Genomic DNA, 16,588 nt, shown 5'->3' on the forward strand with positions numbered 1-16,588 from the left:
ATATAAAGAGTCATGTATTTATTGTTGCAACATTAAGGCCAGGACATTGCTTGATCTGTTGGAGTCATGAAAATGATGTGAGCTGCAAAGTCTCATTATTGCTGTTCAGTTGCTAAGTCGTATCTGACTGTTTGGTACCCCCGGGAGCACGCCAGGCTCCCCTGTCCTTCACTATCTCCTGGAGTTTGCTCAGATTCATGTCCCTTACGTTCGTGATGCTATCTATCCATGTCATCCTCTGCTGTCCTCTTCTCCTTTGGCCTTCAATCTTTCTCAGTGTCAGGGTCGTTTCAAATGAGTTGGCTCTTGGCATTAGGTGGCCAAAGTTTTGGAGCTTCAGCATCAGTAACATCTTTAACAAGAGAGGTCCCAGGATTACCAGCTCTGTGGGTAGAGGGAGTTCAACTTGAACCAACAGGGGGTGCTGTGGAACTAATCGTGGATGCTCTGCTTTTAACTGCTCCCATCTGGACCAACACCAAGCCTGAGGGCAGGAGACTTTCGCTCCCCACTGGGGACTTTGCAGCTGTGTCCCCATGAGGAGGGACATCTGCGGAGTCATAGGTGATGATCTATGAATCATTCAGCAGAACACTGGAAGCCATACTCAATTTTACTTGAGATTTATTGTTCTAAAATAGCTTGGTTCTGTGGTCTTCTGTGGTGCAGAATTGTATTTCTTTGGATCCCCAAGGGCATCATTATTGTATAATATTACATATATATAATACAATATATAATTTACATTATACCATATCATATTGTATATGATATACAATTTATACTATGTAGTCTGTGGTGACCCCGTGGACAGTACTGTCCATGGAATTCTCCAGGCAAAAATAATGGGGTGGGTAGTGTTCCTTTCTCCAGGGTATCTTCCCAGCCCAGGGACTGAATCCAGGTCTCCACATCGCAGGTGGTTTCTTTACCGTCTAAGCCACTAGGAAAGTGTCTATGAAAGTGAAAGTGATAATTTTTATGCATATATGTTTTAAATGTAACTTATTTAGTTATTTGTTTCTGGCTGTGCTGGATCTTCTCTGTCCTCAGCTGCGTGGCTTCCTGGTAGGCCTGTGCCGTTTTGGATCACAGGAAGACTGTATGTCTCTAAGATTTTAGCTGAGAATCTCCATCTTTCTGTTAGTTTTTCAATCAGAACTTCCCAGTTTCTTTCCAATATTACTCAAACCTCCTTGTTTCTGTACTCAAACCTCCTCGTTTCTGTCAGATTTTACTTCAGAACTGCCTACTTTCTGTTAGATTTTACCTAGAAACTCCTTGTTTCTGTAAATTTTTACCTCAGAATCTCTTCACTCTGTCAGATTTATATCAGACCATCTCCTTATTTTGGTCAGACTTTAACTAAAAACCACCAAGTCTTTCAGGTTTTATCTCACAACCTGCCAGTTTCTGTCACATTTTATCTGAGAAACATCTGGTTTCTGTTAGACTTTACCTAACACCCCCATAGATTGTCAGATTTCACCTCAGAATCTCATACTTTCTGTCAGATTTTACCTCAGAAGCCCCTAGTTTCTGTAAGATTTCATGTCAGAACCACCTAGTTTCTGTCAGATTTCACCTCAGAACCCTCTAGCTTCTGTCACATTTTACCTCAGTACCCCCTGGTTTCAGTCAGATTTTACCGCAGAAGCCTGTAGTGTCTATCAGATTTCACCTCAGAAGCCCCTAGATCTGTCCGATTTTACCTCAGAACTCCATAGCTTCTGTCATATATCATCTAGAACCCCTTAGTTTCTGTCAGATTTTACCTCAGATCTGCCTATTTTCTGTCAGATTTTACCACAGAACCTCTTAGATTCTGTCAGATTTTACCTCAGAACCCTAGTTTCTGTCCGATTTTACCATAAACACCCTAGTTTCTGTCAGACTTTACAACAGAATCCCACTTTCTGTCTGCTTTTACCTCAGAAGACCATAGTTTCTGTCAATCTCACCTCAGAATCAGCTAGTTTCTGTCAGATTTTATTCAGAACCCCTAGGTTCTGTCAGATTTTATGTCAGAACCTCCTAGTTTTTGTTAGATTTTTATGTCAGAAGGCCCTAGTTTATGTCAGAATTTTACATCAGAAGCCTCTAGTTTACATCAGATTTTACGTCAGAAGTGCCTAGTTTATGCCAGATTTTATGCTTCTGCCAGATTTTAACCTCAGATGACTATTCAGTTCAGTACAGTCGCTCAGTCGTGTCCGACTCTTTGCGACCCCATGAATTGCTGTTAAATTTTACCTCAGAATCCCCTAGTTTCTGTCAAATTTCCCCTCAGAACTGCCTAGTTTCTGTCAGATTTTACCTCAGAACCCTCTTGTTACTCAGATTTTTACCTCAGAATCCCCTAGTTTCTGTCCAATTTTTCTTCAGACCCCCCGAGTTTCTGTAAGATTTTACCTCAGATCTCCTGATTTTCTGTCAGATTTTAATTCAGAATCCTCTAGTATCTGTCAGATTTTACCTCAGAATCTTCTTGTTTCTCAGATTTCACCTCAGAACCCCCTAGATTCTGTCAGTTTCCTCAGAATCCCCTAGTTTCTGTCAGATTTTACCTCTGAACATCCTAGTTTTTGTCAGATTTCACCTCAGAAGCCCCTAGTTTCTGTCACATTTCACCTCAGTAATCCCTAGTTTCAGTGAGATATTACCTCAGAATCCCTTCGTTTCTGTCAAATTTTACCTCAGAATCCCTTAGTTTCTATGAGTTTTTACCTCAGAACCCCCTTGTTTCTGTCAGATTTTACCTTGGAATGCCCTAGTTTCTGTCAATTTTATATAGTTTCTCAGATTATACCCCTGAACCCCCTAGTTTCTCAAATTTTACCTCTGAAGCCCCTAGTTTTGGTTAGATTTTTTTTCTCTTAACCCCCTACTTTCTGTCAGATTTTACCTCTGAACACCCTAATTTCTTTCAGATTTAACCTCAGTACCCTCTAGTTTCTGTCAGATTTTTCCTCAGACCCTGTTTCTTACTGACAGATTTTAACTCATATCCTCTTACTTTAAGAGTTTTTCCTCAAAACCCTGTAGTTTCTTTCAGATTTTACATCTGAACCTCTTTCTGATTTTATCACATAAACTAATTTTTTTTCTGTACAGTTTTACTTCAGAAACTCTTTTTTATTTTCTCTTAGATTTTGCCTCAGTATGTTCTAGTTTCTGTTATTTTCTGCATCCTGGCTGCAGCCATACCCTGGCCAGGTCCCCAAACTCCTGACCCACAGGAGTCACAAGCAGTCCTTATCATCTCAGAGGAGTTCTCTGGTTCCAGGTCCGTCAAGACTCCTGACTATCCCTGGGCTCCAGTCTGAGGACGTGGCTGACTGTTTGTGTTCAACTGGGATGGCAGCCGTGCTGCTCACAGGGGAATTCAGACCAATGGCAGGTGACCCTGAATACTGAGCTCCTGTCCTCACCCTGAACGTATGGCTCACAGAGTACCCCATGTCACCACTCGAGTGTTCTGCTGCCCTCTTTCACTGTCCTTTCACATACACGTAGGATTGCACTGGACTGTGGGGCCACAGCTAACAGAGATGCACATTTTGGGACAAGGTCAGTTTCCAAGGAGACAAGAGTCTCAATGTAAGCATATCCCTGTGCCCAGGGTGGACCTAGAAATGCCCCTCAGCTGAACAGTGGGCCACTCTGAATGGGAGCTAGGATATCCCAGAGGTTAGAGGAGGTGTCCGTGACCAGCACGGGCCAAAATGCCGAGTCTCAGAATGGGTGGTGGGCCAACCAGTGGGGAAACCACTCAGGGCTCTCTGAAACCTTCCTCCATGATGGGGACCCTCATCCCCATGAGGCCCATCCCCCAGAACTCCTGGTCTGTACCCAATAGTTCAGATTCGGTTCCCACCTCCTGGTCCATGTGAGGTCTTAGCCGAGTCTGTGTTGGGGAGAGGCTGCTGGAAGCTGAGAACCAGAAGGTGTCTCTAAGGAGAGGGTGGATCCTCGGAGTGTCTGTGCAAAGGAGGAGACGAAGCTGTGGGCAGAGGCTCTGTAGGGCGACCCGTGTGGAGTTAGGTGTGTGTGTTCAGTGTGTGCTAGGATGTTACTAAGATGTCCAGGTGTTTCAGTATGATGTAGTGTTTGCTATTATTGGTGTTAAATTTATTTATCAAACAGGTCTTTTAATGACTAAGTTTTTTTAAACATTGCGATAGTTATTCTAGGGAATAGTTTTTTCCTTTTCACATTTAATTAAATGTTCAATGTGTTAAATAATTCACAGAGAGAAACACATTTTGTGTTTTGTACAAATTAAAGGACCCTTGAGTATAACACACGCCTACCACCAAAGGTCAAATTTGCAGTGGTCTCAAAGGAAAATGAACAGTTCAAAATTTAAACAGAATTTATATCACTACAAACATTTACAGCATTCCTCTCATCATTTTTTCAAACAACAAAGGTTACAGTGACAGAATTGAATGATCAGAATGTAAAACTATCTATGCAAACTGCATTAATTATTCTTACTTTTCAATAGAGATAAAACCTATGAACACACAACAATAATGAAGGAAAACTTCATTTTTGAAAGTAATTCTATTTTAGATTTCAAACAATATTGATTATATTATTATTAAAATTAAAAGAAAATATGGCACCATGAGCAGGAGGAGCAACAAATATTTTGCCAATTATGCCAGCCAAGGAAATTGCCAAATTGCCAAAGCGTATCTCCACACCAGTCATCCATCTTGAAAGACTGGAAGCGACTGTAGGGCCTAAACCTCATTTCAGTGTCTTTATTCTTAGAATTCGTAGATCATCAATGAAATATTTAAGAAAGTCCTTTCCCCACCTCTCCAGGAATGCTTCTTGTATTACTGGAAATCCTTAAAAGAGTTGAATCATAGACTCTGGATTTATCTAAGCAAATCTATTTAACTGGAAATTGAACTTCATCTTCAATAAATCAAACAATTCTGGGCATTAATAGGTAGTTCCTTAAATGTCCTTGCATTCCATATCTGTGTGTTCCATTCTGGAGGGTCTTATATTTAAATCCATTTATTTAAGAGTTCTTGGTTTACTGGGAAATGAGTTATAACCTCACCATCTAACTTGTATGCCACTTCAACTCTGATTTCCATAAATATATCCAAAATATCAAAAGTTTTAAGTACCGATGCAGGAAATCCATTAATCATATGAGCATATTTAATCAAAACAAGGTCCAACCAGACACGTGTTCTTTCCCTCCCTGTAGTTACACCAAACTCTCTACCCCTTATTTGTAATAATTCTCCAATTTCATTGTCTTGCTCTGTAGGAAAGGGACCAATCCCAGCTCTAGTTCTATAAGCTTTCACAACTCCATACACTTCTCGGCATTTTAAGGGGGCTTACCCAAGCCGGTACAAACACCTCCACCGTACAGCTCAAAGAGGTGACGAAAGGATGGCTTTCAAAATCAATAGCTAGCAATGCTGCAATTGCACCTTCACAAGATTTTCTTCGATGGTGTTTCCTTGAAAGCCCGACATAGGAAATAAACTCCATATATCTCACAGTTGGTCTCACCCTTTCCATATAACCCTTGAGTTTTTGGAATTCATCTTCAATGTCTATTTCCGAAGTGGGGTATATAGATTTGTAGTGGTTAGCCAGAACTTGGAACCTCTCAGAAAAGCCATCAAAGTCAGAAACAAGATCACATATCCTAAGTCCACTCTGGTCCTTTTGGCAAGAATAAACAGGGAGAATGCCCTTTCTGTGGTACCCCAACTTTTTCCTGCTTGTTCTCCTCTCTGTTGTTCCAGGATGAGCTCTGTCAGGTATGAGAAGCCTTTGACCAGCCTTCCAGACCTTTCCCTTTTGGAACATTTTTTTTCTGCTTCCTCACACAATCCAGGTAGGTGAATTACCACATCATTTCCAATGAATGCAGTAACATTCAGGCTCCACTGGGAGCCTGAGTTGTTCACTGGGTGAAAGACGAAAGTCACCCTGCACAGAATGCGCAACTGTTGAGGCCAGCGTTACTTCCTCCCTGGCAGTGGCACAGTATGCTGGCATCCTGCGCCAGCAGATCAGCACCTTCCCCTTGCCTTCGTGGTCCCACTGCCCGCCAAGTGCCAGGGTCACCAGGTTCCCCCCAGGCTGCTCCCTGGGGCGGCCTCGGTCGCCTTGGACAAGGAGGATGCCCCCAGGTTAGTCTCGGCAAACGCCCAGGCTCCAGAGACACGAGAAGAGCCCGAAGGGTTCGGGGGCGACTGGGAGTGTGTGAACTGGATTGCTCTGTAAATTTATGTTTGAGAGTCTTCATATAAAATATAACATATATTCAAAACAATAACATTTGGTACCACTGAGAATGTCTTAACCTGAGATTGGGATTTTTCTACTTTTCTAACATTTCATTTTGTCGAGAGGACTTGGATCACTGTTTACAACGGTGGTCTGTAATGTCCCCTTCTGCTGGTTTGGTGGTCAGGTTGTTTCTTACACTTGATTGGTTGACTGATGGCTGTGCGGGGTCTTCACTGCTCCTGGGCTCTTGGGTTGTGGGGGGCGCGGCCGCTCTTCATCACAGTGCACTGGCTTCTCATTGGCGTGGATTCTCTTGTTGCAGAGCACCAGTTCTGGGGGATGGAGCTTCAGCAGTTCGGCTTTCCTGCTGAGTTGCTCTGCAGAATGTGGGAGCTTCCTGGCTTCGGCACTGTGACCACGTCCCCTCCATCGACAGGCAGATCCTTAAACACAGGAAAACAAGGGAAGTGGGATAAATTTCCCTCTTATGTGCTTTATCTATGGGTTTTATGTAAAACACTTTAACTGCTTTCTCAGAGAAACACAACTTTTACATCTTTTTCAAGGCTTAAAAAAATACAAATCCAATGTATGGGAAGCATATGACTCCTGAAGTTTGTTAGATATTTACACTAAATAAGGATACAGTATGTCTTTTTGTGGAGTAATTTCATGACAAAATATTCTGTTTCTTCTAAGCATCTTCATCTGTTTACTTATTGTCTCTACTAGAACAAATGTACCTTCTTAGAAAACTGAACTTCATTCCCTTTTTATGCATGTTTTGCCCACATGTTGCCAGCAGCGGGCACTGTGGGACTGCCCTGGGTTCCTGCACAGCTGCTCAGGGAGCCCTCCAGGAGCTGGGCTGGAGGCAGGGCCTGTGCTCCTGGGGGGACTCAGCAGTGTGTCCTCTCTGACTGCAGAGACCCGTGAGCAGGGACCTGTGTGGTCTTGGCAGGTGCTTCCTCCACGGGCTCCCAAGAGGGAACTCCCCTCCACCCCCTGAGTCTGGGCTGTGAACTGAGCTCCAGCATCAGGGCTGAGAGATGGGCTGGGCGGGCCCTGGGTGGACCCCTATTTGCATGGCAGTCCTCCTCTCAGAGTCAGGGGGAGAAAAGGAGGCCTGAGGCAGCCCAGCCCACTGTGGGGACCAGGGTCCTGTGAGCACCATGGCCTGGACTCCTCTCCTGCTGGTCTCCTCTCTCTCTGCACAGGTAGGCACGGGCCCCGGGCACCAGGGCTCAGCCCCCAGCCTCATCAGCCCCTGGGGCGCAGACTCTGGGACTCTTTCCTGCAGCTCCTGCCCTGTCTCCCCTGTGTCTGTGTCTGCAGGTTCCCTCTCCCAGCCTCTGCTGACTCAGCCGGCCTCCCTCTCTGCGTCTCCGGGAGCATCAGCCAGACTCACCTGCACTCTGAGCAGTGGCTACAGTGTTGGTAGCTACCAAATGTCCTGTTTCCAGCAGAAGCCAGGGAGCCCTCCCCAGGACCTCCTGATGTTCAAGTCAGACTCGGGTAAGCCCCAGGGCTCCAGGGTCCCCAGTCACTTCTCTGGATCCAAGGCTGCCTCGGCCAACACAGAGCTCCTGCTCATCTCTGGGCTGCAGACTCAGGATGAGGCTGATTGTAACTGCTACTGTCACCAAAACACTGGTGTTTACCAGGTGCTTCAGACTGTGCAAGGCTGAACAGGCACCGCGTCCCTGTGTCCTCCCTGCCGCGGCCATCACTGCTGCTCTGCTCTCACTCTGGTTAGCCTCCTGTGGTCACTTCTGAGTTTCCTGAGAACAACAGGTCTGACCTGTCATGTACTGCCCTCATCTCATATCTCAGACCTACCCACGGCTCTGATTGCTCAGACTACCATGTTTTGACACACATGTTCCTCAGTTCAGTTCAGTTCAGTTCAATTCAGTTGCTCAGTTGTGTCTGACTCATTGCGACCCCATGGACTGCAGCACGCCAGGCCTCCCTGTCCATCACCAACTTCCGGAGTTTACTCAAACTCGTGTTCATTGAATCGGTGATGCCATCCAACCATCTCATCCTCTGTCCTCCTCTTCTCCTCCCACCTTCAATCTTTCCCAGCATCAGGGTCTTTTCCAAATGAGTTAGTTCTTTGCATCAGGTGGCCGAAGGATTGGAATTTCAGCTTTAGCATCCGTCCTTCCAATGAACACTCAGGACTGATTTCCTTTAGGATGGACTGGTTGGATCTCCTTGCAGTCCAAAGGACTCTCAAGAGTCTTCTCCAACACCACAGTTCAAAAGCATCAATTCTTCAGCACTCAGCTTTCCTTATAGCCCAACTCTCACATCCATACATGACCACTGAAAAAACCATAACCTTGACTAGACGGACCTTAGTCGGCAAAGTAATGTCTCTGCTTTTGAATATACTATCTAGGTTGGTCATAACTTTCCTTCCAAAGAGTAAGCCTCTTTTAACTTCATGGCTGCAATCACCATCTTCAGTGATTTTGGAGCCCCCCAAAATAAAGTCTGTCATTGTTTCCCGATCTATTTTCCAAGAAGTGATGGGATCAGATGCCATGATCTTCGTTTTCTGAATGTTGAGCTTTCAGCCAGCTTTTTCACTCTCCTCTTTCACTTTCATCAAGAGGCTCTTTAGTTCTTCTTCGCTTTCTGCCATAAGGGTGGTGTCATCTACATATCTCAGGTTATTGATATTTCTCCCAGCAATCTTGATTCCAGCTTGTGCTTCCTCCAGTCCAGCATTTCTCATGATGTACTCTGTATAGAAGTTAAATAAGCAGGGTGACAATATACAGCCTTGATGTACTCCTTTTCCTATTTGGAACCAGTCTGTTGTTCCATGTCCAGTTCTAACTGTTGCTTCCTGACCTGCATACAGGTTTCTCAAGAGGCAGGTCAGGTGGTCTGGTATTCCCATCTCTTTCAGAATTTTTCACAGTTGATTGTGATCCACACAGTCAAAGGCTTTGGCATAGTCAATCAAGCAGAAATAGATGTTTTCCTGGAACTCTCTTGCTTTTTCCATGATCCAGCGGATGTTGGCGATTTGATCTCTGGTTCCTCTGCCTGTTCTAACACTAGCTTGAACATCTGGAAGTTCACAGTTCACATATTCTGAAGCCTGGCTTTACTTTACTGAGCATTACTTTACTAGCGTGTGAGATGAGTGTAGTTGTGGGGTAGTTTGAGCATTCTTTGGCATTGGAATGAAAACTGACCTTTTCCAGTCTTGTGGCCACTGCTGAGTTTTCCAAATTTGCTGGCATATTGAGTGCAGCACTTTCACAGCATCATTTTTTAGGATTCGAAATAGCTCAACTAGAATTCCATCACCTCCACTAGCTTTGTTCGTAGTGATGCTTCTAAGGCCCACTTGACTTCATATTCAAGGATGCCTTGCTCTAGATGAGTGATCACGCCATCGTGATTATCTGGGTCGTGAAGATCTTTTTTGTACAGTTCTTCTGCCACCTCTTCTTAATATCTTCTGCTTCTGTTAGGACCATACCATTTCTGTCCTTTATGGAGCCCATCTTTGCATGAAATGTTCCCTGGTATCTCTAATTTTCTTGAAGAGATCTCTAGTCTTTCCCATTCTATTGTTTTCCTCTGTTTCTTTGCATTGATCACTGGGGAAGGCTTTCTTATCTCTTCTTGCTATTCTTTGGAACTCTGCATTCAGATGCTTATATCTTTCCTTTTCTCCTTTGCTTTTCGCCTCTCTTCTTTTCATAGCTATTTGTAAGGCCTCCCCAGACAGCCATTTTGCTTTTTTGCATTTGTTTTTCTTGGGGATGGTCTTGATCCCTGTCTCCTGTATAATGTCATGAACCTCTGTCCATGGTTCATCAGGCATTCTATCTATCAGATCTAGTCCCTTAAATCTATTTCTCACTTCCACTGTATAATCATAAGGGATTTGATTTAGGTCATACCTGAATGGTCTAGTCATTTTCCCTACTTTCTTCAATTTAAGTATGAATTTGGCAATAAGGCGTTCATGATCTGAGCCACAGTCAGCTCCTGGTCTTGTTTTTGCTGACTGTATAGAGCTTCTCCATCTTTGGCTGCAAAGAATATAATCAATCTGATTTTGGTGTTGACCATCTGGTGATGTCCATGTGTAGAGTCTTTGCTTGTGTTGTTGGAAGAGGGTGTTTGCTATGACCAGTGTGTTCTCTTGGCAAAACCCTATGGGCCTTTGCCCTGCTTCATTCTGTAGTCCAAGGCTAAATTTGCCTGTTACTCCAGGTGTTTCTTGACTTCCTACTTTTGCATTCCAGTCCTCTATAATGAAAAGGATATCTTTTTTGGGTGTTAGTTCTAAAAGGTCTTAGAGGTCTTCACATCTTCCTAATCAGAAATAAAAATCCCCCAGTGGAGATGCTATCAGTGGCAGAAAGAGGCTGGTCCCTGCTCTGCTTCACTCAGACTCCAAAAAATTAATAATGCAAATATCTGTGTAAAAATCAAGTTTTACTTCTTAATAAAAAATTTCAAAAGATCTGTCCTGTGTCATTTATTTAATCTTTTCTTAATTAAAACCTTACAAAGAATTATATTTCTGATATGTGACTCATCAATGAAAAATTGAAATAAACATAGATTGACCTTCAGTTAAATTGATGCATGTATTTAAAGTAATGACCTTAAAATGTTCACAAATCCATTAACATATTTTCACACATTTACTGTCTCAGGGAATTCCCAGGTGGTCCAGTGGCTAAGACTCCACGATCCCAGTGCAGTCAGCCTGGTTCCATCCTTGTTTGGGGAACTAGATCCCACAAGCCACAACTCAGCCAGCACCCAGATAATGAAGAAATAAATGCTTGTTAGGAATCTCAAAGTCACACACCTGCAGTGTAGCACACAGATTCAGTGCGGGGCAAACTGTAGTAGGGCCTCTTGTCCAACCAAACTTTCCCTGCACTGTATCTTCTTGGACCAATGTTTGGAATAATTCATCCTAACAGCCACCACATATCAGGCTCCCTGGGGACACACGCTGCTCAGGCCCTTCAGAGTCTCACTGAAAACGGACGGGAGCACCACCAGGCCTGCTCCCTGCAGCCTGTGCCCTGTGCCTGCAGGAGAGACGCCCAGGAGGGGTCGCTTCATAAGACAGGACATGGGCATGTTGTCCAGAGTGTGGAAAGGTTTGCACACAGTAAAGATCCAGGTGTTTAGGAACAAGGGTCCCACCCCAGGCCTCTCCCCCTACACCTTCCCACCTCGACAGAGAAGAGCCCCCTCCTCCTCACGGCTGAGGGGACGCACAGAGGAAGCAGGGCTCCGGCCACCAGGGAGGGGACCCACAGGGGAGGGACCCGCTATCCTGCCCAGAAGGGGACGGGCCTCCCCGGGGCCAGCGCTGCCCTGACCTGATCCTGATGGAGAGGAACCTGTGCCCCTGAAGCCCTCTCCGTCCTGACCCCGAGCAGCCCAGCGAGACGTGGACAGACTCGGCCTGAGGGGCCTCAGGGGAGCACGCAGGGGCCTGAGGTCACAGCGGACACAGAGGAGGCCCCTGAACTGGCTCTGAGGCGGGGACAGTGCCCAGGGCAGGGGCAGGAGCTGTCCCTGAGGGCTCCGCTCTCCAGGGCACAGGGAGCGTGTCCGGGCCTGGACACCAGGGGGCGCGCGAGGGCCATTCCTGAGCTGGTTAGTGGGGTGAGAGCTGGGCCCAGGCCCTGGCACTGCCAGGCAACCAGTGCTCAGGGCTCCTGGATGGGACCTCCCGGCCCTGGGCCCCCACAGCCTCGCCCCAGTCCACACCCTGCCCCCCTCAGGCACGCGGACAGGAACCAGGGCCCAGGGAGGGGTCACAGAGCTGGGGGGTCAGAGAGCTGGGGGGGGCGGTCAGAGAGCTGGGGGGCAGAGAGCTGGGGAGGGGTCAGAGAGCTGGGGGGGGAGGTCAGAGAGCTGGGGGGTCAGAGAGCTGGGGCGGGGGTCAGAGAGCTGGGGGGGGGAATCAGAGAGCAGTGTGGGGTCACAGAGCTGGGGGGGTCAGTGAGCTGGGTGTGGGGTGGGGAGGACGGTCATTTGCATGCGAGGCCCCGCCCCCTCTCAGGCTATGAAGAGGGCAGGAGCGGCGTGGGGACGCTCTGCTCAGCTCTGGGGCCTCAGACGGCAGGACGCCCTGACCGTGTCCACCATGGCCTGGTCCTCTCTGCTCCTCACCCTGGGCACTCTCTGCACAGGTGACTGGATGCGGGGACAGGGGATGGGCCCTGGGAAGACTCACAGGCCCTGCTCTCTGATCTTGTGTCTGGACCGCAGAGTCACCATCTCTGTCTCTCCCCCTTCCAGGATCCTGGGCCCAGGCTGTGCTGACTCAGCCGCCCTCCGTGTCCGGGTCCCTGAGCCAGACGGTGACCATCTCCTGCTCTGGAAGCAGCAACATTGGAATATTGGGTGTGAGCTGGTACCAACAGCTCCAAGGATCGGCCCCCAAAACCCTGATCTATGATAGTAACAAACGACCCTCGGGGGTCCCCGACCGATTCTCTGGCACCAAGTCTGGCAACACAGGCACCCTGACCATCACTTCGCTCCAGGCTGAGGACGAGGCCGATTATTACTGTGTGTCTGCTGACCTCAGTCTTAATAGTCTCACAGTGCTCCAGGTCAAGGGGGAAGTGAGACCAAAACCTGCTGTCCTCTCAGAGTCGGGGCTCTGGGGGCAGAAACATCCTCTGCAAAGGCAGCCGCTTCGTCTGTTTGGCCTAAGACTTTGCTCAGTTACACCACGGAACTAGGTCCAGAAAAAGCTGTTCACATCTTTCTTAAGTCACCCCTTCTCCAGCTTTCCTTGGCAGCAACACACTGTCTGATTTTCTCAGCTTGAGGAGAAATCCCCAGTGCCAGGGGCAGGTGCCCTGGGGTCAGAGTCCATGATGGGTCGGGTCAGAACGAGCGGAACACAGTACAGTTCTGTCTGACTCTGGACTCGTCAGAGCGTCCAGTATGTGACCTGGGCCCAGCAGCTCTCCTCTCTGAGGCTGGTAGTGGACGCGGGGGGTCCCTGTTCGGGTCCCTGGCCTCAAGTCTGGCGGTCAGGCTCCTCGGCCGTCACTGGGCTGAGCTGAGGCCCAGGCTGCTGCTCCTGCCTTCCCTGTGACAGCCTCTCAGGCTCAGCCAGGCCTCCAGGCTCCTGGCCAGGCAGCCTGGGAACCTCCTCCACTGGCCTTTGCCCACGTGGGGAGCAGGATGCTCACTGGAGAGTGACTTTCCTGCACCTGGGCCCCAGGGGACATGAGAGCTCTCAGCTGTGAGCAACAGTCTTGCCTCTCACTTCCTGCTCCTCTGTCCAGGGGTCAGTGCCTAGACCTGAGGTCCAGGCTCGGATAGATGGGAAATTACACAACAGAAATGTCAGTAAACTTGACCTCCAGCGATACCTGGACAGAGGGTGAGAGACCCAGGGGAGGGACTTTCTCCATGTCAACAACTTCGTCTCAAGAGCAGGGTCCTGGGGGCCCTCCTCCACCACCTGGACCCCTCCCTTCGTGTCCTCACTCCTGAACCAAGACTGTCCTTTAGGGAGAGTGACGGGATGTGGGTTTGGAGGCCTTTGCCCTGCCTTGTGCTCCTGGCACCTGGGCACAGGGCGTGGGGCATCCATGCTTCCTGTCGCCTTCTCACCCTCCTTCAAGGGGGTCCTGACGGCTCTGTCCTTTACCAGTTCCTCCCTCCACCTGTTTCCCTCTTTTTCCTACACAAGCATCCATGCATTGGAACAATAGGAAAAGGATTCAGTATGAACATTTTGTTTGATATGAGATGAATCTCGCAAACACGGGTTGAGAAAAGAAAATAATCATATGAATTTTATTAAATAGCCAAGTTACAAGAACATCTCATCTGAACACAAAACCGTACTTTTACTTTACATTGATTAGCATCATTTTGGTCCCTTAATTTTCCTAAGTAATGGAGACATTGAGTCCTCCTGCACAAAATTACGTGTATGTAAATGAGCATGTGCTAGCAGTGCTACAGTTGTGTCTAGGTGTTTCTATTTTTACATTCATTTTATTCTTGCTTCTAAATTTATTTTCAAGATGTCTTAATATAAAATACAACTTGTAGATGGGAAAAATAACATTTGGTATCAGTATCTAGTTCTTCAATTTTGAATTTTTTGTTAACTTTCTGATTAGAACATTTTGATCAATACTTACTGTTAGTGGCTTGTAATATTTCCTCTTATAAATTTTTCGGGTACATGTACAAATGTTTAACGAATTCTCAAAAAACTAGGAAATATTGCATCTTTTTTCAATGTTTTTAAAAAAGACATGCCTACAATGCAAATCAATTAGAACAATGTAGCAGCTCGAGTTTGTTACATTTTTCAGGTGAGGAAATACATGTTATGTCTTTTTGTGGACTAATTCCATAGTAAAATTTCCATATTTTTCTAAGGAAATTAATCTTGCTTGTTTCCTCTACTAGCTCACAGATGCATCTTCCTAGAGAAGTTTGCATTTTACCTCCTTAATTCTGGAGGTTCTTTTTTGCTTTTATTTCCCACGTGTGACCAGCGGGGGCGCTGTGGGACTGCCCTGGGGACCCTGCATGGCTGCTCAGAGAGCATCGCTCACTCCGGGAGCTGGGCTGCGGGCGGGGCGTGCACCCCTGGGGGTACTCAGTAGTGTGTCCTCTCCGGCTGCAGAGTCCCCTGTCATGTGGTCTCAGCAGGTGCTTCCTCCAGGGGCTCCCAAGAGGGAACTCCCCTCCACCCCCTGAGTCTGGGCTGTGAGCTGAGCTCCAGCATCAGGGCTGAGAGATGGGCTGGGTGGGCCCTGGGTGGACCCCTATTTGCATGGCAGCCCCTCCTCTGGCAGAGGCAGGGGCAGAACAGGAGGCCTGGGGCAGCCCAGCCCACTGTGGGGACCAGGAAGCTGTCAGCACCATGGCCTTGACTCCCCTCATGCTGGTGCTCCTCTCTCTCTGCACAGGTAGGCACGGGCCCCGGGCACCAGGGCTCAGCCCCCAGCCTCATCTGCCCCTGGGGCGCAGACTCTGGGAACCTTTCCTGCAGCTCCTGCCCCATCTCCCCTGTGTCTGTGTCTGCAGGTTCCCTCTCCCAGCCTCTGCTGACTCAGCCGGCCTCCCTCTCTGCGTCTCCGGGAGCATCAGCCAGACTCACCTGCACTCTGAGCAGTGGCTACAGTGTTGGCAACTATAGCATATACTGGTATCAGCAGAAGGCAGGGAGCCCTCCCCGGTACCTCCTGAGGTTCAAGTCAGACTCGGATAAGCACCAGGGCTCCGGGGTTCCCAACCGCTTCTCTGGATCCAAAGATGCCTCGACCAACACAGGGCTCCTGCTCATCTCCGAGGTGCAGCCCGAGGACGAGGCTGACTATTACTGTGCTGTGTGGCATGACGACACTAATGCTCACACGGTGCTCCAGACCAGTGAGGAAGAGCAATAGAAACATCCTCCACTCACCCCTGCTCATGGCTCAGATGAAGTCTAGCTCAGGGGGTGACTTCTAATTGTCAGATGTTAGACAAGCAACCGATTTTCCTTAAACCAGCAGATTTGATAATATTGTATTTTGCTTCAATTTAGCTTTAGGATTGCTAAGATACTTTTATCCAATGCAGGTTCTCCTGGGCAAACATTTCTTGTTCAGAGACAAAAATTTTTCGATAAAGATATTGGCTGAGCCCAGAAGAGGTGGTTTCAGGCCAGGCCCAGCTCAGGGTCAAGGGTTCAATAAGACAGGCTTCTGTGAGTGTTTCACTTGGGATTTTGTGATATAAAAGTCAACATGCAGAAATGAATTGTATTTTGTAGTTCAGTAATGAACCTCCAGTTTCTGAAAATAAGCCACTAGCATGTATGATACAATCAATATAAAACACTTATATCTGAGGAATATCAGAAGTCTGTGCATTGAAAATTACAAACATGCAAGAGAAATTAAAGGCATAGTGAGTAGTGACTCCTCATCTGTAGTTCGAAACACTGAATGTCACTAAGATAACAGTCATTAAAAGTAGTGCAACAGAACATTGTAAAGCCACACGCCAGGCTTCCCTGTCCCTCACTGCTGGGAGGCAGCGTGCGGAATCCCGCCCATGGCAAAGGTCATGAGGAAGGAAGCCCGACAAAACGCAAAGGCGTGATCCGGCTTTGGGGGGTTCCCCCTGAGTTTTCCCGAACATCTACCCCCCCAAACCAGAGTCTGCCTGCTTCATTACTGTGATTTTCACTCTTCTGACATTCTCTGGAAAAACGTTAATTCAGGGCTTCAGTCTCCTGCATCAGCTCAAACCCCTTTGATGGCTCTCT

The 16,588-nt window shown here is 47.3% G+C and overlaps 1 pseudogene and 2 gene segments (V, D, J or C); 2 read left to right on the forward strand and 1 right to left on the reverse strand.

Moving 5' to 3' along the window:
- Nucleotides 1-4,863: 4,863 nt before the first annotated feature.
- On the reverse strand, nucleotides 4,864-11,415 carry LOC138093583 (adenylosuccinate synthetase isozyme 2-like; annotated as a pseudogene).
- A 1,018-nt stretch (nucleotides 11,416-12,433) lies between these two features.
- On the forward strand, nucleotides 12,434-13,694 carry LOC138093584 (immunoglobulin lambda variable 1-40-like). The segment is given in 3 exon segments: nucleotides 12,434-12,479; nucleotides 12,589-12,917; nucleotides 13,593-13,694. Coding segments are annotated over 3 exon segments (477 nt in total).
- Nucleotides 13,695-15,196: 1,502 nt separating this feature from the next.
- LOC138093964 (immunoglobulin lambda variable 5-39-like) lies at nucleotides 15,197-15,722 on the forward strand. The segment is given in 2 exon segments: nucleotides 15,197-15,242; nucleotides 15,361-15,722. Coding segments are annotated over 2 exon segments (408 nt in total).
- Nucleotides 15,723-16,588: the final 866 nt, after the last annotated feature.

The sequence above is a fragment of the Capricornis sumatraensis genome, chromosome 17 (assembly GCF_032405125.1).
Source record: "Capricornis sumatraensis isolate serow.1 chromosome 17, serow.2, whole genome shotgun sequence".
NCBI classification, from domain to species: domain Eukaryota; kingdom Metazoa; phylum Chordata; class Mammalia; order Artiodactyla; family Bovidae; genus Capricornis; species Capricornis sumatraensis.